Here is a 21,897-nt window from a genome sequence, read left to right as displayed (position 1 = left end):
GAGAACCCTGGTGTGGCTCAAATACAGATTTTTAGCATAGAGTGACAGATACAGCTGGAGAGGCTTTGGAAATCTTATTAAAAAGGGCCCTTTGTGCCATTCCAATGAGCTTGAAGTTTATCTTGTAGGTTGCCAGTGAAAATTTCAAAGTAGTAGTCAGTTTCAAAGTAGTAATCAGTTTACTTAAATACTTTAGAAAACCGGCCTTAGGGAAAATGGAGAAAATGCCCTGGAATATGAGACTGATAACCAGAGCTGTCAATTACATCACTGTTGTAAAAGTCCAGGTGAACAAAGCTGTGGACAAAGCCCGGGTTCAGAGTCAATTCTAAGATGAAACAACAAGGGTTAGTAACTAACTGTATGTGGTGGTAAGAAGAGTCACAGAGAGTCCTTAGTTTTCTAACCAGATGTATGGTCCTATCACTGAGAGAGTGCAGGATTGCAGAGAAAGATATAGGTTTGGTGGGAGTAGCTAATAGAATATGTTTGCACGCCCATATGCTCAGTTGTGACCAAATCTTTGTAACCCCATGGATTGTAGCCCACCAGGCTCCTCCATCCATGGGATTTCCCAGGCAAGAATACTGGAGTGGGTTACTATTTCTACCTCCAGAGGGTCTTTCTGACCCAAGAATCCAACCCACCTTTCCTGTGTCTGCTGCACTGACAGATTCTCTACCACCGCGCCACTTGGGAAGCCCTAATAGAATAGCTTCAGTTCAGTTCAGTTCAGTCGCTCAGTCTTAGCCCAAGTAAAAACATCACAGTGGCTCAGCTGAAGGTACGAAGAGGAAGCCATGCCACGTTCTTGCACGAGCTGCTCTCTGCAAGGTCCATAGTTTCTTATCTTGTTTGATTTTAGGGATGATTCTTTTCCCAAATCTCAGTAATATCAATGTATAAAATACCCACAGCCACGGCTTCAATTGGACCAGAAGTTGTCATCAATCATACTGCTCATTTTGATATCTTCAATGTCAACATATAGTGAGTCAGATCAGCTCCATGTCAAAATGCCTTGCCAACCAGGTGGATATTCCAAAAGGCTTCCTGGTATGCCGGAATGTGGCACAGATATGGAAAATGGAGAAAGATAAGCCTTAGGCCCCACCTGTTCACACCTAGCTTGAGTAAAGCTGGCCAAGTACAAATATGAGAACACTTTTTATCTGAATGCATACCAGTCATCTCAGCTTCATTGCTTTGGTGAAGTCAAGATGAAGTTCACAGTGAGTAGATTGTTCCTTTTTAATTTATTACCTTATAATTGGAAACTGCTAATATTCTCAGCTAAGTGGGAGTATGCTTCTTATTACAATATCACTGTCATGGAAAAACTTGTAGAAATAAGAATAATCCCTTCTTATGGAATCATGGCATTTATAAGCATCTCCATAGAAAAGGATAATTATACTGGGATTAGTCAGAGCATCTTATACTATGCTATCTTTAAAAAAAATTGCTTTCTGGATCTGTTGATTCAGATCTGGGCACAGAGCAAACAGCTGCTAACTCTATAGAAAATATCTGATTTTTCATTACATTCTTGAATTCCTTTTTTGACAAAAAAACTACTGAGCAGGTTCAGGCAAGATAAAAAGCTTATTATCAAAATAACTTAGTGAGAGACTTACTGTCACATTTCCTCCTGTGAAATGGATCTCTAAGTAGCAAAGTTTTGCCTTGAACCCTGTCTATCGTCTTATATTCATGAAAATACTAAAAGCATGAAGCTAGTTCATCATCTCATTTGTTTCATGTAAAAGGCTGCTGCTGCTGCTAAGTCGCTTCAGTCGTGTCTGACTCTGTGTGACCCCATAGAGGGCAGCCCACCAGGCTCCCCCATCCCTGGGATTCTCCAGGCAAGAGTACTGGAGTGGGGTGCCATTGCCTTCTCTAGCTGGGTAGGATTAGGGAGTTGGATATTATAGAGTATTTCCCTCCCAAGGCCAGCTATTTTCTGGTTGTCTCTCCAGAAGATCGTAGAGGCAAACTTGTCGGTCTGGATGGGGCTCAGGCAAAGAGCATGAAACAGGAGGGACGGGGGCAGAGCACAACCTTTGAAAGAATGACATAGCACAAGGGTATAATGTAAACCAATTAAAATCACTTGGGTCTAAGATGACAAGTCAAATTCAAGTAAACCTTAATCCCCAATCTATAAGGCAACAGACACACCCAGAGGTGGCAGGACAGCTCCAAGGCGGGTCAAAAGAGGGAGGAGTGGGTGGTTCCCCAATGGTAGGGATGATCCTCCCGCTCATTAGCATTTGAATTCCACCCCCTCACAAAACCTAGCCAGGCCTAATTCCGTGGCTCCAGCCCTTGCCCTTGGCAATGGTTCACACCCTGAAGAGTGGCTTCTCTCTGGATCCTAACAACTCCACCTCTTAAAACTTTGTCTCTCAATGAATTTTTGCAGTGAGACATCAGGGCCTGAGTTTCATTAGTTTTGGCCTAGCTTGAGTCCCGGGAGAGAGCTGAAGGACAGGAGGAAAAAGCAGTGGGAAAAACGTGCCAAAGAATCCCCTTCATAGCCCACTGGAAAATTTGCTAAATATCTGACTGGTGCTTACAATTTCGTTGGTCTAATCCTTGGCACAGAGAAGAGAAAGGACAGAAGAACCTCTCAGAAAGGCTAAGAGAGTAGCAAATGGATAGCAAAATTCTGCCAAAGCAACCAGTGATGCTGTGTGTCTCATACAGGATGCAAAAGGGCTAGAGTAGGGTGAATAAACATTCATATTTTGACATACTAAACATTAAAATATAGGACAGTAGATTCTGCTTCATAATGGAGTTACAAGTGTGAAATAATTTTCTGGAAATAAGTGCTAGTGATAGGAAGGTTAAGGAAAAAAAAAAAAAGAACTTCAGACACAGGTTAGATCTGATTTCTCTTCCAGTTGTGGTATGAACAAAAGGTACACCCTTGGCCAAGTCACTCAACTTCTGAAGCTCCATTTTCTCATCTGTGAAGAATTATGTTGTACTAATAGATCTTTAAAATTTCTTCCAGATCTGATTTTTTTCATCCTTCCTTTTAAACTATCAGGGGATACATCAAACTTTTTTTTTTAATATTATGTTGAATCACTAGTGCAGGTCTCAAACCATTTTGTTCCAGGCAAAGAAAATGAAGACAGGGACCCAGAAGTGTGCATCCTGCATAAAGCTCTGTGTTCTGAGAGCCAGTATCATGTACTCAGTGACAAGTATGATTACCCAGGTATCCTGGGACAGTGATTGACTTCCCTTCTACTAAGCACATTTGATAGCCAGATACTCCATCTTTGGCTTCTCATCATTCATATCCAACCTGGTTACTAACCCATTGCTTTGAATATATATATACACAGTACTGCTAAGTCACTTCAGTAGTGTCCGACTCTGTGCGACCCCATAGACGGCAGCCCACCAGGCTCCCCCGTTCCTGGGATTCTCCAGGCAAGAACTCTGGAGTAGGTTGCCATTTCCTTCTCCAATGCAGGAAAGTGAAAAGTGAAAGTGAAGTCATTCAGTCGAGTCTGACCCTCAGCGACCCCATGGACTGCAGCCTTCCAGGCTACTCTGTCCACGGGATTTTCCAGGCAAGAGTACTGGAGTGGGGTGCCATTGCCTTCTCCATATACACAGTTCAGTTCAGTCGCTCAGTCATGTCCGACTCTTTGCTACCCCATGAATCGCAGCATACCAGGCCTCCCTGTCCATCACCATCTCCTGGAGTTCACTCAGACTCACGTCCATCGAGTCTGTGATGCCATCCAGCCATCTCATCCTCTGTTGGCCTCTTCTCCTTCTGCCCCCAATCCCTCCCAGCATCAGAGTCTTTTCCAATGAGTCAACTCTTCACATGAGGTGGCCAAAGTACTGGAGCTTCAGCTTTAGCATCATTCCTTCCAAAGAAATCCCAGGGCTGATCTCCTTCAGAACGGACTGGTTGGATCTCCTTGCAGTCCAAGGGACTCTCAAGAGTCTTCTCCAACACCACAGTTCAAAAGTGCCGCGGCCAGCACAAGCAAGAGTCACACCTGCACAGGGAGAGAACGGAGCGTCCCCGCTAAGAAAATAAGAGATAGACAAAAGATGGGGTTGAGAGGATCAGCCCCAAATGGCTGATACCTTGCTTTATTGTGCTGCGGTATATATAGGGTAAAGTACGTGACTTAAGGCACTCACAAGGTTGTTTTTTAATCTCAGGATACAATCACCAGACCCTTACCATTGTATACAGAACACAATCAGAATATCTATCTTCTATGAAATATACACAATAAGATAATCTATCTTCTATGAAATGTTGCCGAAACCAAACATCTTGGAGCCTTAAGGGTTATAAAAACTCTTGAGGGTGGCGGGACAGGGAGCTTAGGCACGTGTCCTAGGGCCCGGCATACCTGCCAGGGAGCTCCCAAGACTTAACCCTTCACGGGTCGTCCCCTGCAGCTCCCCTCTCTTTATTTTTTAAAAGCTCCATAAGATGTTGGTGTTGCAACATGTTTTTATGTATTAAAACTCTCATATGTAAAAATTCTTTAACAATGCTACGAATAAGACAAGGAGCTAGACAAATTATGATAAGCACAACAGTCAGAACCGCGCCCATAGCAATTATACTTCGCCACAGTGAATGAAGGCTAGGAAAGTTAGAAAATAAATTTTGTAAAAAATTATCGACGGTATCAGCTATATTCAAAGTAGCTTTTGGAGAATTTTCGATGTCAAGAATTTCATTGTGCAATTGTAAAAGATCTAAAGAAACATTAGTATTAAACCAAATTCCTTGCAGATGTTTTTTCACCTTATCCCACGGAAAGTCAGAAGTATTGTAAGGCTTTTTGTAACACAAATCCATTTATAATTAGCATGGCATTGAATTTTCATGCGAAAATTAATGCTCTGAACTTGTTCTCCTAAAACTCTAACTACATCATATAAAGCTGATAATCTATCTTCTATTTTTTTATCTATATCTTCTTGAGTTCCCATTACTTTAGTAACATTATATGACAAGGAATCTACAGTATGAGCAGCTTGAATGGATTGTGCTAAAGATACAGAAGCAGTAACAGCAGTTGCTATAAGGGTGATTAAAGACACTATACCCAGAATAATCAGGCTCAGACCTCTTTTAGGACGGCTAAGAGCCGTATTAATGCGTTGTAACAATTCTAAAGCAGTTTCATCATACCATTCTTCAGTTATTTCAACAGGTAACATTACAAAAGCAGGTTGTTTTACTATTATAACTTGTTCTCCTTTGGCTACACCTCTAATGCAATTAGTAAGTATGCAATTAGAACAATTTAAATGATAAATATTCAATGACAGCGTTATTTCCATATGGCCTTGTATCAACATGAATGGGTAAGGAACACAAGCTCGGGGATATAAAAATCCTGTAACTCCCACATCACCATATTTGCTCCCACTAATATTGGGCTGTAAATATAGACTATTGCCATGACCAAAAGCAGCCAAAAGTTTCCACAGTTCAGTTTGAAATATAGGAGCAGTGTTTACAGAGAGAATGGGTGGATGCTGTCCTCGATATTCGGGGGAAATCAGGTGTTCCTCCAGGTGCCCAGTCCCATAAAAGGGTGGTATTGGCATTGTTGATGTTATACACCGATGCAATTCGTGCTCGACATAAAGTCCAAGGAGTGTCTATTCCTATGCCGATGCTTAAATGTTTGTCACAAAACGGAATGTCGAGGGGTCCGGTTCCGTCACGGTACGATCTCTTTCCGGTTTTTTCATCAATGCCTGAAATAATCACTCGAGGATAGGATATATCAGCTGACACCTGTATACAATGAGGATGCTGTGATTGATAAGAAAAGCACATAGGGTATTGAGTAGTAAGACCATAAAAGGAGATATTGGCTTGCTGAGGAGAAATGTGAATATCTGATTTTCCTCCTAAAAGACTTGTATCATTAACATATACAGGTACTGTTTCTTTATCCCATCCTAAGGATTGAATCATAGGCGGATCAGGAATGTATGCCCAAAAGCCGCAGCTGCCCCGTTTGTATCCGCTGTAACAATAATAATAACATGATCAGTATATTAGTAGGTGTCACTGGAGGTTGTACATGAGCCTCATTCCAAGCATAACGCATCAGCGCCTCAATTTGCCTCTGAGTAGGCAGCTCACTCGTGGGCTCGCTCAGTGTCATGCGTTGCATTTGATGTGTCAGGGAGTTCCTCTGCCGCGCGTACCAGCCTTTCCGGAATCCAGCGCGGCGCTTCGGCATCCTGTGGAAAAACACAAACATGCCCTCGTCCCCATATTAGTACAGGGTCTGGCCCATACCACAGATTGGTAAGTGGATCCTTCCATCGTACAAGTGGTTTTTTGCATGAGGATCGTTCTCCCCAAAAACGCTGGGCTGCTGAATTGCCTTCTGCGTCTAAAGCTAAAAAATTTAAAACATAGAGAGCATGGTTTAAGGCGTTATGCGGTGAGGGGCTATACAGTTCATTCCCCTTTTTTTGTTTTAATAATTGATGTTTAAGGCGTTGATAGGCTCGTTCCACAATACCTTGTCCCTGTGGATTATAAGGAATTCCTGTTTTATGATGAATTTGGAAAGAAAGACAAAAACGTTGAAAAGAACGGCTAGTATAACCAGGTCCATTATCTGTTTTAAGGGTTTGTGGGATTCCTGAAGTAGAAAAGCAAAACAGCAAATGTTGAATACAGTGACGTGTCGATTCTCCAGTGTGAAGGGAGGCCATGAGAAAATTGGAAAAAGTGTCAATAGAGACATGAACATATTTAAGACGCCCAAATTGAGGAATGTGAGTAACATCTGTTTGCCAGAGGTGATTAGGGCGTAAACCTCGAGGGTTGACACCATATTGAGGGAGAACAAAGAATTGAGGACAAGTAGAGCAAGATTTAACAATTTGCCGTGCAGCTTCACGGGAAATTTTAAATTGCAAGCGTAAAGAATGACTATTTTGGTGATGTAAATCATGGGATTTTCGGGCTGCATCAATAGCTGATTGGAAAAACACTTGTTTAGTAAGAACGTCCGCAGTGTGATTGCCTTGTACCAGGGCACCAGGAAGGGTGGAGTGTGCACGAATATGTCCAAAGAAACAGGGGTGTTGGCGGCAATGGAGAACCTGTTGAATCAATGTAAATAAGTTAAGAACTTCAGGAGAGGTGGTGCCGATAATTGGAACAGTTTCAATCATCTGTAAGGCACCGACCACATAGGAGCTGTCTGTAAATAAATTGAAGGAAGTAGGTACAGTTAGCAACGCTTGGTGGACTGCAAATAATTCCACAACTTGAGCAGAAGAAAAACTGGTTTGTGCGTAATAGGTTTGATGGTTAATGATTAAAGCTGCAGTTCCATTAGAAGATCCATCTGTAAATATAAGTGTCGCTTCGGGAATAGGTTGTCGGCGAACTATTTTTGGAAAAATAAAGGCATGAGAGCTAGCAAATTGTAACAATTTATCAGAAGGGTAATGATGAGTAATCCGTCCTGGGTAATTTGCAAAAGCTATAGACCAATTATCTGAAAATTGAAAAAGCCAATCTTGTTGTTCTAAAGCATAAGGAACACAAATGAAGGGGGGTTCCATACCAAAATATTGGATGGCCTCGTGACGTCCCTTTGCTACAATTTTTGCAACAAGTTCATAGTAAGGGAGCAGATGTTTAGTTGGAGTAGCAGACAAATATATCCATCGCAAAGGTTTATCTTGATAGAGAACCCCTGTGGGTGTTCGGGGGGTAGGAAGTATATACAAACCCCATGATCGTTGGTAATCACAATAAGTAATCTGTTGTTGTCTAATAGCTTCTTCTATTGATTGTAAAGCAGTTCGTCCTTCTAAAGAAAGTGTTCGGGGTGACGCAGGATCAGAGTCACCTTTAAGGATGTCAAATAATGGCTGCAAGGTATAAGTGGGTAATTTTAAATAAGGACGTATCCAATTAATGTCTCCTAAAAGTTTTTGAAAGTCATTTAGAGTTTTTAAATGGTCAGTCTGTAATTTTACTAATTGGGTATTATAAACACGAGGATATAAGGAGAAACCCAAATAATTATAAGGAAAATGAGTCTGAATTTTTTCATCAGCAATAACAAGACCATTAAGGCTTAAATGTTGTTTTAGAATCGAAAAAGCTTGATACAATAGATGTTCATCAGCATGAGCTAGTAATATATCATCCATATAAGGAACCAAATATAGCTGAGGAAAACGTTGACGAACGGGAGCTATTGCTGTAGCAACAAATTTTTGGCACAGCGTAGGGCTATTAGTCATTCCTTGCGGGAGAACTCTCCATTGATAGCGTTGCATAGGCTCTTTAAAATTAACAGAGGGTAAACTGAAAGCAAATCTTTTGCAATCGTGAGGTGCAAGAGGAATAGTGTAAAAACAATCTTTTAAATCTATAACAATGATATAGGATTTATCAGGTATAGCAGAAGGAGTGGGCAACCCAGGTTGTAGGGCTCCCATATGCATCATTGTTTCATTTACCTTACGAAGATCTTGTAGCAATCTCCATTTCCCAGACTTCTTTTTAATAACAAAAATTGGGGAATTCCAAGCAGAGGTAGAGGGTTCAATATGCCCAAGTCTCAGCTGTTCCTGCACCAGCTGTTGTGCGGCAGAAAGTTTTTCCTGTGTTAGGGGCCACTGATCGACCCATACCGGTTCCTCAGATTTCCAATCAATAGGATCGGCATGCGTCACAGGAGAATCAGAGGTCCCTAGGAAAACACCCCAAGCCTTTTCGATCTTGATTAGGTTTTAAATCAAGGGGCAAAATGATGCCTTGATGTTGTTTACCTAAACCTTGATTTGGAAGTAAGCCCTGATCTAACATCAAATCTGTCACAGTGGGTGAAGGACTATATAAATAAACACCCATTTTGCTTAATATATCACGCCCCCATAGATTAACTGGAAGATAGGGCAGAATATAAGGTTTAAATTGGCCTGTATGTCCATCTTTATCCTTCCAAGTAAGAAGGGATGAACTCTGTTCTGGATTGGTAGTTTGGCCAATACCCTGGAGAGTGGAAATAGCCATCTGTTTTGGCCATGTAGTAGGCCAATATTTATCAGAAATAACACTAATATCGGCCCCTGTATCAAGCACTCCGCGGAAAAGCTTACCATTAATGCGTAGCTCAAGTTCTGGTCGTGCCTCGGTAACATTTTGCACCCAAAAGGCGTCAGAGGACCCGAAACCTTTATCTTGACGGTCTCGGTTAATTGTTTTTCCTTGTATGACTAATGGAACTAAAAGAAGTTGAGCTATACGCTGTCCTGCATTGATCACAATAATTTTGTTAGGAGCGGAGGCTAATATTTTTATCTCTCCTGTATAATCAGAGTCAATCACACCAGGATGAATAAGTATTCCTTTTAAAGACGCACTGCTGCGCCCTAAAAGCAGTCCAGCTGTCCCTGGAGGTAAAGGCCCAAACACTCCTGTGGCAAGGGTTTGGACCCCCATCTCGGGAGTTAATACTGTGTAGGAGGTGGCACAGAGGTCCAATCCCGCGCTGCCTCTTGTGGCTCGACAGAGGTCTGCAATGGTCCTTTTGGAACCTGCAGTGTTGCCCCATAACATTGTTTCGGGGCCAGGGCTGGCCCTCACCCAGTTTCCCGAAACCGGGGGCAAAGGATTACCTTGAACATCCGTTTTGGAACGGCAGTCCCGCGCCCAATGCTTTCCTTTTTTACAGCGTGGGCACAAATTAGGAGTGTTAACAGGGCTTTGTTGTTTTTGAGGGCACACTGCAGCCCGATGGCCAGGCTGACCACAAACAAAGCAACCCGAATTACCTGACTTTTGAAGTCCTTTCTTGTTCCGGGCTTGCTGCTGGAAAAGTACCTCTTTATGCTTTTTCCTTGTAATGCTGCTGCCATAGCAATGCCTTGCATGTAGGAGGGTCCAATGTCAGCACAAATGCGAATAAAATCAGACAGATCTCCCTTTTTTCGATAAGGTCTTAAAGCAGCTTGACAAGCAGAGTTAGCGTTTTCAAAAGCCAATTGTTTTGCCAATACCATCCCAGCCTTTTCATCTGACATTATCTTACCTATAGTATCTAAAAGTCGTGCCACGAAGTCCTGGTAAGGCTCATCAGGTCCCTGCCGGACTTTTGAAAGATCCTCTGTCTTAGTACTGGAGCTAGGAAGTTTTTCCATGCCTGCCGAGCCGCATTTGATATTTGTGCATATGCACCAGGTAAGAAATTAAGTTGAGTGTCAGTAGCCTGGTAAGGGCCTTCACCAATCAACATTTCATAGGAGGTCTGTATACCTTGCTGTCGGTTAACATCAGCTATACGAGCACATTGTTCAAAAAATTCAGATTTCCATAATAAATAATCTCCCCTGAGAGACATGCCCTAGCTGTCTGCTTCCAATCATTTGGAGGTAAAGCTTGAGTACCCAAATTTTCTATCATAGCAATGGTGAATGGAGCGGTAGGACCGTATTGTGAGCAAGCAATCTTTAACTCTTTCAGTTGTTTAAAAGGCAGTGATTCATAATAACGCTGGTTGTTATTTTCAAAGACAGGAAAAGCAAGAGAAAAATCAGAGACAACCTCACCAAGTCGCTGTGCCTGTCTCAATGCCTTTTGCAGCGGAGACATGTTCTCAGACGGTGGAGGGGGCCCTGGAGGGGGATCGAGACCAGCCACAACAGAAGGAGCATAAGCAGGGGGAAGAGGCGGAGCAGAAGGAGATTTGGCATTGTTACTAGGAAGCTTGATTCCTGCGTTCTGTAAAGCAATAGTGAGGTTTTTAAAGCATTCAACCAATTCATCTTTAGATGTTAACGCCCCTTTTCTTGTGCTAAAAACCCCAATCTTCTTGATGGTATTTAGCAGCTTCTTCGTCTAATTCTGCCTCATCTGTGGATGAAAGTAAATCATCATTATCTGAAGGATGCAATAAGTTAGAAAACGGAGGGTCGCTTTTAACCCCCTCGGGAACAGCATATCTGGGTTCCGAATCAGGAACATGGAGAGGATCTTCTTCCTGTTTTAATAAATTTCCTAAACGTTTTAATTCATCATTATCAAAGTCCAGGCAGTCACGAATTAGTGTCCAAAAGGATAAAGTTTCGACAGGGATTTTTTCAGGGCCATGTAAAGTATAATGAGTCCGAATTTGTTCCCCTACCTTCTTCCATGTCTCTAAATTTACTGTACCTTCTCCGGGGAACCAAGGGCAAACTTCCTCGATGAATGAAAGAAAATTGATTAATTTAGGTTTAGAAACAGTAATTCCCCTATGTTTTAACATTACAGATAACATATGCACAAACAACTGGCGACTATGCGTCTGTCCCATATTTATACTCTCAACTATATACCTTACTACTCCTCCTCAAATTAATTCACTTGTTTACTCATATACTCACTCTTTTCAATTAATAAGAGTAGTGGCGAGGAAAACTGTCGAGCTCGAGCCCCACGTTGGGCGCCACCTGCCGCGGCCAGCACAAGCAAGAGTCACACCTGCACAGGGAGAGAACGGAGCGTCCCCGCTAAGAAAATAAGAGATAGACAAAAGATGGGGTTGAGAGGATCAGCCCCAAATGGCTGATACCTTGCTTTATTGTGCTGCGGTATATATAGGGTAAAGTACGTGACTTAAGGCACTCACAAGGTTGTTTTTTAATCTCAGGATACAATCACCAGACCCTTACCATTGTATACAGAACACAATCAGAATATCTATCTTCTATGAAATATACACAATAAGATAATCTATCTTCTATGAAATGTTGCCGAAACCAAACATCTTGGAGCCTTAAGGGTTATAAAAACTCTTGAGGGTGGCGGGACAGGGAGCTTAGGCACGTGTCCTAGGGCCCGGCATACCTGCCAGGGAGCTCCCAAGACTTAACCCTTCACGGGTCGTCCCCTGCACAAAAGCATCAATTCTTCGGCACTCAGCCTTCTTCACAGTCCAACTCTCACATCCATACATGACCACAGGAAAAACCACAGCCTTGTAGATGCAGACAAATACTGTTTGATTCCACTTAAACATGAGATATCTAGAATAGTTAAATTCATAGAGTCAAAAAGTACATTGATAGATGCCAGAGGCTGGGGGTGGGATGGGAAGGGGAAATAGGAACAACAATATGAATGTACTTAGTGTCACTGAACCATATAGTTAAATATTGTTAAAATAATATGTTTTATATTGTGTGCATTTCACCACAATAAAAAATGTTTTTAATAAAAAGACTGCTTTTGAGATTAGGGGGTCTAGGAAGAGAAGAAAGCATTCAGGTCAATAATTTGATCTGGAAATTAGTCCTATTTGACTTCTAGACCACATTAGGAAAGTTATCTTAATTCATTTTCAGGTCTGCTTCTCAGAACTTAAAACCATTTCCATGCCATGTATGCTATTCAGTGTCAACGCTATTTGTTAATATACTTATACTTCATCAGTTTTTCTTAAGACCTACATTAAAAATTCTGAAACAATCAACATAATTATTTATAACTAACCTACAATTCAACATTATCATTAAATTTTCTACGGTTTAAAAAAGTTGACGATCAAAGAAGAAAAGACAGATCACTCAACAGAGTAATAAATTTAGTAAGTTTTATAAGTTTAGCTTTTATAAGTTTATAAGCTTTTATAAGTTTAGCTAGAAAAAGATGATGAGGACATCATTTTGCCATTTAACAGTAAACCAATGTTATTTGTGATTTCAGATTGTCTTTGCTGGACTTCTTGGCATCTTCCTGACTCCTACTCTTGCTGACTATGTAAGCTTCATTTTTTAAAGTGTATTACCAAAATGCATTTGCAAAAAAAGAGAAAAGTGGTATTAAATCGTTGTCAATTTCTTGTAAATTTCAGGATATCGACGTTAATGATAACAACAACAGTGGTGGAAGTGGGCAGCAGTCAGTGAGTGTCAACAATGAACATGGCGTGGCCAATATTGACAATAACAATGGATGGGGCTCCTGGAATTCCCTCTGGGATTACGGAAGTGTAGGTAGTCAACATGCAGTTTCTATTCTTTGCAAACATGGCATTTCTTTTTAAACAATAATGAAAACTGCTTGCTAACCATAAAAAATATTAAAAAAACTTATGTAAATTCTAATTGCAAACAAGATAGTTATAAGTAAAAGTGTCTCTTTTGCTTACTCAGCTTCACTTCCTAGATAAAATTGCTGTCAATAAGTTTCTAATAGTAAGTTAAAATTCAAGTCAATGAATGTTAATTAGAATCCAGTGAATGGTATGAGGCTATAATACCAGTGAAATATCCTTTGGCCTTACCTGCAGAAACCCTCAATAAAGATGAAAGACCTTCATAATATTACCGTTGTCAAACCATAGTCCACATCATTCTATTGTCAATTTCCTAAAAAGACAGAAATTGGCATTTCATTTATAATTCAAAAGGACCAAAGTAAATGTATGTAACAATATAAATTAAATGTAAGGGCACCTAAAAAAACAACAAAAAATAATACCCACTTGGCTCTAGTTAGAAAACCTAACTCTGCAATTATCAGCTCTATATTTAACAAAACTTGTCCTTTAGAAAAGGCAACTCTTTGTAGTTTCAGTTTTATCATCTGGTCAATTAGAAAACTAATTACTATCCTGCTAGCCTCCTTGAAATGTTGTGAAGATCAAAGGAGATTAAAATATGATAGTGTTTTAAAATTTATTTCGGCAAAACAAACATGTAGGAAGACTCTTGCTGGGCTAGAATCTGAGTGAATTCAACCATCTGTCCCTCAAAGAGTTTGTGATCTATGCTTACAAATGTCAGCAATAAATATGATTGCAAATCAGGGCTAGATCCAGCGCTCTTATCTCAGTTCATTGCGATCTCACAATTCCATTTCCCTCTGCTGGTGAAACTAATTTCTGATGAGAAAGACATCTTGGAGAACATACTGCTTACCATCCACCATCTTCTTTAATAGGGCTTTGCTGTAATCAGATCCTTTAAGAAGAAGTCGTGCTTTGTGCACAAAATGAACAAGGAAGTCATGCCCTCTATTCAAGCCCTTGGTATGCTGGCCAAGAAAAACAAGGTAAAAGCAAAAATCACTTTATTCTTTGCTCGAGGGGTCTTATGATTTCCAACAAACAATGAGAAGGTCACAGTTGCTCCCTCTTGACCACATAGTACATTGTCCTGTGCAGCACAAAAGGGGAAGAGGAGTTGGAACTGCCTGAGGAGAGGCAACTGCCATCACACTCAAATGCTGAGACTCACACTGGCCCCTCTGAAGTCTGATCAGAACACCTCACTCTTCCTATGGGGGGAACAGAGCTCTGTTCACATCAAGGGGACTCCTCCACACTTCAAGGCCATTTTCCCAGAAGAGTTGGGTTAGGGTTATTAGATTTAACAAACAAAAATAGAGGATACCTAGTTAGGTTTGAATTTCAGATAAACAGTGGATAATATTTTTGCCTAACTATGTCCCATGCAATATTTGGGACATGCTTACAAACGATCTTTTGTTTACCTGAAATCAAAATTTAACTGGGTGTCCTGTATTTTATCTGGTAACCCTAGGTGTGGTGGGCAGGGAGAAGGAAACTGTCACTAAAATGTCAGCCTAAGTTTATATTTGTATAACTTTTAAGTGGGTATCTTTCATTGACAGTGGAAAGAAAACAAACTGCATTTTCAGAAACTATCATATAGCTCAATCCAAGAAATATAAAATGACCAAATGAGCTACAACCTTCAGTGTAAATTTACCCTCAGACTTAGGCTGTTATGAAAGGCTGAGGTTTTGAATCAGCTAAATCCCTTAGGACATTTCAAAGTGTTGAGATATACAGGATTGTAACTGGTTCTTCTTCATTTTGATTATAGAAAAATTATAGCCAAGAAATATGTCCTGTCGGCCTTGTTGTTGTTCAGTCCCTCAGTTGTCCTACTCTTTGTGACCCCATGAACTGCAGTACGCCAGGCTTTCCTGTCCTTCACAATTTCCTGGAGTTTGCTCAAAGTCATGTCCATTGAGTCAGTAATGCCATCCAACCAACTCATCCTCTGTTGTCCCCTTCTCCTCTTGCCCTCAACCTTTCCCAGCATCAGGTGGGTCTTTTCCAATGAGTCAGCTCTTCGCATCAGGTGGCCAGATTATTGGAGCTTCAGCTTCAGCCTCAGTCCTTCCAATGAATATTCAGGGTTGATTTCCTCTAAGATGGTCTGGTTTGATCTCCTTGCTGTCCAAGGGACTCTCAAGAGTCTTCTTCAGCACCACAGTTCAAAAGCATCAATTCTTCGGCTCTCAGCCTTCTTTATGGTCCAACTCTCACATCCATACATGACGACTGTAAAAACCATAGTCTTGACTATTCGGACCTTTGTTGGCAAAGCAATGTCTCTGCTTGGCCTTGTATCCAACTCCCAAATTCAACAAACCACTGGGTTTAACACTCCTCTCTCTCCTTCTTGTCACCTGTCTTTCCCACACTCAGCTTCAGGGTAGAGGACCAGAGGGACCACCTCCCAAGAGCCTGATCTACTCAGTCAAGCCTGACAAAGTCAACAACTTGGACCAGTTTGGAGAATCCGTTGTTACCATGTGTAAGGGGATTCCAACATACATGGCTGAAGAGATTCAGGGTGAGGAACTCCCCTACTGCGCATTCCAAGTTAGTGCTGGTGGGATTGTCAGTCTGTTTTCAGGCCTGTCCACAGAGGACACAAATTACTCAGGAGGTGGTGATCAAGGCTAACACTTAAGTAGTGCTTGCTCTGTGCCATACACCATTCAATGGGCTTTAGGTGAGTTAGCTCGTTTGCTTCTGATCCCAGTCTTATGTGATAGTCTTTATTGTTATTCTCATTTTCTGATGAGGAAACAGGCACAGAAAGAGGACACAAACTCCTTGCCTGGGTCATTCCTAAGTATTTTGGCTCTGGATTCTGTGATTTTTAACCATTCTGAAATATTTCCTTTCATGGGTGAATCTAGAGTAAACTCAAGAAATGCATAAATCACTAAATGCAAGGAGAATGCTGATAGAATCTGTTGGTTTCTTATAGCTCAAACAATCACCAATTCTGAGCATTCAAACAATAATTTACATAGAAACAGAGTGTCCACTCAGGGACCGAATATAACACCAACTTTTTAGATCTCTTTATTGGTTAATTTATGGCTAGCTAGCTAAATCTTGAAATTATTGCAGAGTTGGTTTGAACTATGCAACATTCCTCACCACCATCCCCACAAAAACGGGTCCTTGAAAAGGCATTGATAGTGCTTTCTTCTTTTTTTATCAGAAGCAAACCCGATTCTGTACCCAGAAAAGTGCTTCAAGGTTGATATACTCTGGATTCTGAACATTTCCTTATGTGAAGAAGCAATGGAGAACTAAAAAAAAAAAGTTCCTGTGGATTTAGTCATCAGAATATTCTATTTAAAAAAATGTGGGTTCTAATGGTGTTTATCATATCATTCTGAAATGTTCTCTTCTAGTCCTGTTTGGTTTCCTTAAGAGTCAATAAACCTATTTAGCACTGAGTTCAGTTTATACTAAAATTCTTTAGTATTTCTATTTGGAAAGCTCATGGTCAAAAGTGCTGTATGGTGGCAGCAAGTTGTCGAAGTACATTAGACCCAACCGTTAGCCTGTATTCAGGACCTGTCCCTTATAAAGAGCCCCTTCAGCTGCCTCGGACACTACTAACCACAGCTCTGGGAATAGTTCCAAGACCATCAACTGCTCTGAAGACTGCCCTATAGTTGATGTGCATAGTAACATTTCAGATCAACAGAAATCCACTCAAAGTAGCATAAGCCAAAAGAGGGGAAAGGGTATTGCAAGGATATTAGAATATCTAAAATTATTCTTAGAGAAAGAAAAGGAGAAGAAGACTTGGGTCTTGGAACTATATTGGCTGCTAGACCCAAGGCTCCTTCTCTCTGAAACCACATATAGTTCTTCTCTGCTCCTCTCAAATTCAACTTCTCTCTTCTTTCCATCTTGATGACTTTCTCTGTATTCATGGCAGAAGATGGCTAAACCAGAATGTTATCTCCATCTCCCATGTTTTTGTGTCTTTCCAGCTCACAAGATCACGTCTCATACTTTTAAATCCATATTCCAAATTTTCTTCACAATGCATGGTTCAAGAGCCCACAGCCTCCACTCTTTGATGGGCAGGGGAGTGAAGTCACATGGTACACACACAGCATTGAGGTCTCCACTGAAGAATAATCTCAGAGAAAACAGAGGTGCCAATTGGTGTGTGTTCCAATATGAAACTACAGCTCATTTTTTAAAAATTACTCCCACATATGTTTTTTATATCCTGGATGCCATGAGAGGATATTAATCCATTACCATGTCTTTGTATAAAACACCTATAAATAATCTAACAAACAAAACTAAGGACATTGAAATGGTGGAAATGGCATTGGGAAAATGCCCATATTTACCAGCCCTTATTGGGAAAAATTATAATTTTCTAAATTCTGAAACAATTCTGATCTTGGTGCGAGGCAGCAGTGAATGGTGGCATGAAGTGAGGTCCTAACTCCCTGCCTAAGCATCGGATCTGGAAAGCCTGTATGAAAAACAGGAATCCTTGCCACCAGACAGCAAAGACTAGAGGCTAGAAGCTATTTTTCTTTGCCCCCAGCAAAAATAATGCATTTATCCCAGAGGCAAAAGCTATTCATGCAAGTACAAAGTTTATTATTAGAGACATAGCACAAGTGGGAGAGCACACAGAGAAGTGGTTTGCTTAGTTAATGTGGAAGCAAGACAGAGATGCAGACCCAGAGAGGCCGGATGTGAGTACCCCTCCTGGTGGGGAGAAGTGCAGCAAAGAGGCAGTGAAGTTATGCACATGGGGCAGTTTTTCTGGATCTCTGTTTGTCTCTAACCAATTATCTGATTTCTTTTTCCACACCTGACCTACCCTAAGACCCTCCCTGACATGCCTGTGCAAGCTTTTTCCAAGATGGATTCCAGCCCAGAGGCCTATGGAATATTATCATCACATATTATGGGATGGTACTACCTCCTTTGGTCCCCCAAGGAGTCTTTCTGAGCATGTGAAATGTCTCCCTTGCCACAAGGATGGAAATCTTTTAACAGGGTTTAGTTTCACTCTGTCCTTGCCATAAAAATGTCCAGTGTCCAGCTATTTACTCTATTTCCGTTGCTGGTTTTTATATTAACGTGTCAATCTCAAAATAGAGACAGGAGTCCAGTCACAAATATGTAGTCCTGGAGCCTGTTTGTCTCTTGCATCAGGAACTATAAACAGGGGGCTGGTAACGAATGTCGAACCTGGAGCTCGTCTTCTCACCTCAGGAGGTGTGAACAGGAGGCCAGCTGTAAATGCCTAGCCTGGAGTCCGTCTATCTCCTGCCTCTATTCCACTGATCTTCATAAGAAGTGTGCTACCAACAGAGCAGAACTTCCAAAATACCCTGAAGCCATGAGATGTGGAAACCTGTCAAAGATCCATTAAAAATAAAAGTCTTACATACTGCCCTCCTATGAGCAAGAAAGAAAGAAAGAAAACCATGACTCCCCAACAAGACAAAATGTCATGGAGCTGACTTAAGTGAACCAGTGAGTCTCATGTTTCTTAGAAGAATTGTCTCATCACTATTTCAGGATAAGAAATGGAATTCAATGGGAAGTAAAAATTTTAGATTATATACACTATCAAATATGTGAAAGAAAAATTGTAAGAATTTCAGGAGAATTAAAAAATCTGAGTATACTGTTAAAGATTTTAACACATATTTTCCTATTACTTGTAAACAGTTAAGAAAAATGAATGTAATTAACAATAACAAGCTTATTTTGATGAACATATATACAGAACACTACAGAAATCACATTCTTCTTCAGCATATATGCTGCTGCTGCTGCTAAGTCGCTTCAGTCATGTCCGACTCTGTGCAACCCCATAGACGGCATGGGACATATACAAATATTGATCACATGCTGAGGCATAAAGTGATCCCAAAAACATTCAATGATTGCTATCAAAAAGATCACACTTTTACAGACCTCAATTTAATTAAGAGAGTATAAGCATTCCCCTCTGAATAAAACAAGATGGCCTCATTTGTTTTGAAATTAGGCAACATAATTCTAAATAATGCTTGAGCCAAAGAAAAATTCATGATGAAAAGTACAGTTTATTTAGAACAATACAATAATGGAAGTGCTACGTGTCAAAAGCTTGTGAGCAGTGGCTATAACAACTTACTGTTTTAAATGTTCATTTTACAGAAAAAAAAAAGCTAAAAACTGAGTCAACCATTCAACTTCAAAAATAAAGGAAGGCAATAAAATATCCAAAATCAGTAGAAGGAAAAAAATAACATGGATAAGTCTACTAAAAAATATTAGGCACAACCTGTAAATAAGAGAGTTGTTTTATTTGGTGGGCATTATTAGGAACTCTGAACCCAGGGGGCAGCATCTCAGTAACCCTGAGAAAACTGCTCCTACAGGCAGGAAAGGGAGTCAGGCTATATACAAGTTTGCAACAAAGTGGGCAGGCAGTCTGAACATCAAAGACTATTGTTAGTAAGGAAAACCAGATACCTAGCTAAGGAATTTAGCGTTCTTCTGTGTAAGGGAAGGTGCAAGCCTCTGGACTCACTGAATTCATTCCTTTCACATGCACCTCTGCTATCTGGGGCCATGTCCTATTTCCTAATTGTTTACATCCTCCATTCCTGTTCGCCTTACTGGGTGGCAGATGCAGAGGATGGCTGCTTCTTGCATTCCCCAGCTCCTCAGCAGTCACTGTGGGGGTAGGGGTGAGGGGTGGGGAATCTGCTGGATCACAGACATTGTTTTCCGTTTGGGGGAGCTCTCATTCACATTTGGAGCCCTGAAATCGCTGATGGCTATGACGTTTCTGGTTGATTGATATGGCCAGAGATATTCCATTTCACAGATGGCGGCAGATGTAAGTAACATAGAAAACAACTAAACACTAGAAAAACTCAACAACGTCAAAAACTGGTTCTTTGGGAAGGCAGACAATTGACAAGCTCTAGGTAAAACTGACCACAAATAGTCAATTCTGAAGGAGATCAGCCCTGGGATTTCTTTGGAAGGAATGATGCTAAAGCTGAAACTCCAGTACTTTGAGATGGCTGGATGGCATCACTGACTCGATGGACGTGATTCTGAGTGAACTCCGGGAGTTGGTGATGGACAGGGAGGCCTGGCATGCTGCAATTCATGGGCTCGCAGTGAGCTGGACATGACTGAGCGACTGAACTGAACTGAAAAGATAAATTATAAGCAATACTAGTAATAAAAATAATACTAACCTACAAATACCACAAATATTAAGATGTCAATAAAATGAAATGAATTTTATACAGATGAATTTGAAAGCTTGGGTAAACTGAATATCTAAAAACTTAACCTACCAAAGCTCACTCAAGAAGAAATAGCAAACCTGAATAATTATGACCAGAAAAGGAGTTAGTGAAAAGTATAAAAACTTCACACAAGAAAATTATAAGCCAAAATAGTTTCTACATTGAGATACATTGAAAATATAGATTTTTCTAATCATAAAACTATTCAAATGTATAGGGGCAAGGAGAGAGGTACTCTCCAGTTCCTTTCATAAGAATATTTAGTTAATTCCAAAATGTGACAGGTATGGGAAAGGAAAAGTACAGGGCAATCTCTGTCATAAAAATAGATGCAAAATGTCTCAATGAAATGACAGCAAACTTATCAAGGGAAGTGTAGAAAAGGTAATACAGTGTGACCATGTGAAATTCTCCCTAGCCATGCCAGTGGTTTGATATTCAGTTCAGTTCAGTCCCTCAGTTGTGTCTGACTCTTGGACTGCAACACACCAGGCTTCCCTGTCCATCACCAACTCCTGGAGCTTGCTCAAACTGTTGTCCATCGAGTCGGTGATGTCATCCAATCATCTTATCCTCTGTCGTCCCCTTCTCTTCCTGTCTTCAATCTTCAAGTTTGTTTATCTGCTGGGAAAGATTAAAGATTTTGTATTAGGAAACCAATAATGTAGTTTGCCACAATAAAAATCAAAAGACAACGAACTTACTAAATATCTCAATAGCAGCAAAATTATCTAATAGCTCTGAATATTCATTAACAATAAACAAGCAGTTCTTAGGAAACTTGGAATTAAAAGAAAATTCATTAAACAGACCAAAATCATCAAAGAAAAATGTAAGCATCAATGAAAAGAATGAAACATTTCCATTAAAACAAGAAACAAATGCAGATGCCTGCTACCACAACTTATAGAAACATTGTACTGAAAGTTCAGTTCAGTTCAGTTCAGTTCAGTTCAGTCACTCAGTCCTGTCCGACTCTTTGCGACCTCATGAATTGCAGCACACCAGGCCTCCCTGTCCATCACCAACTCCCGGAGTCCACCCAAACCCATGTCCACCGAGTTGGTGATGCCATCCAGCCATCTCATCCTCTGTCGTCCCCTTCTCCTCCTGTCCCCAATCCCTCCCAGCATCAGAGTCTTTTCCAAAGAGTCAACACTTCACATAAGGTGGCCAAAGTACTGGAGTTTCAGCTTTAGCATCATTCCTTCCAAAGAAATCCCAGGGCTGATCTCCTTCAGAATGGACTGGTTGGATCTCCTTGCAGTCCAAGGGACTCTCAAGAGTCTTCTCCAACACCATAGTTCAAAAGCATCAATTCTTCGGCGCTCAGCTTTCGTCACAGTCCAACTCTCACATCCATACACGACCACTGGAAAAACCATAGCCTTGAATAGATGGACCTTTGTTGGCAAAGTAATGTCTTTGCTTTTTCATATGCTATCTAGGTTGGTCATAACTTTCCTTCCAAGAAGTAAGCGTCTTTTCATTTC

At 40.8% G+C, this 21,897-nt stretch overlaps 1 protein-coding gene across 2 annotated transcripts; it reads left to right on the top strand.

Annotated features, from left to right (window-relative positions):
• Nucleotides 1-1,178: 1,178 nt before the first annotated feature.
• Nucleotides 1,179-16,555, top strand: GKN1 (gastrokine 1). 2 transcript variants are annotated; one of them, XM_042245137.1, is made up of 6 exons: nt 1,179-1,232; nt 12,746-12,799; nt 12,894-13,031; nt 13,985-14,095; nt 15,504-15,680; nt 16,315-16,555. In XM_042245137.1, exons 1-6 carry the CDS (start codon nt 1,221-1,223, stop codon nt 16,372-16,374), a joined length of 552 nt encoding a protein of 183 aa, XP_042101071.1. In that variant the 5' UTR covers nt 1,179-1,220; the 3' UTR covers nt 16,375-16,555.
• Nucleotides 16,556-21,897: the final 5,342 nt, after the last annotated feature.

The sequence above is a fragment of the Ovis aries genome, chromosome 3 (assembly GCF_016772045.2).
Source record: "Ovis aries strain OAR_USU_Benz2616 breed Rambouillet chromosome 3, ARS-UI_Ramb_v3.0, whole genome shotgun sequence".
Lineage (NCBI taxonomy): Eukaryota > Metazoa > Chordata > Mammalia > Artiodactyla > Bovidae > Ovis > Ovis aries.
The sequence above is the reverse complement of the archived record's forward strand: the minus strand, read 5'-3'. Positions and strand labels throughout refer to the sequence as shown.

Bases quoted from the DNA above. Each gene is read 5' to 3' on its own strand.
- GKN1 (XM_042245137.1), top strand. The intron at 12,800-12,893 runs GTAAGCTTCATT...TGTAAATTTCAG, and splicing joins CTCCTACTCTTGCTGACTAT to GATATCGACGTTAATGATAA. The intron at 15,681-16,314 runs GTTAGTGCTGGT...TTTTTTTATCAG, and splicing joins TCCCCTACTGCGCATTCCAA to AAGCAAACCCGATTCTGTAC.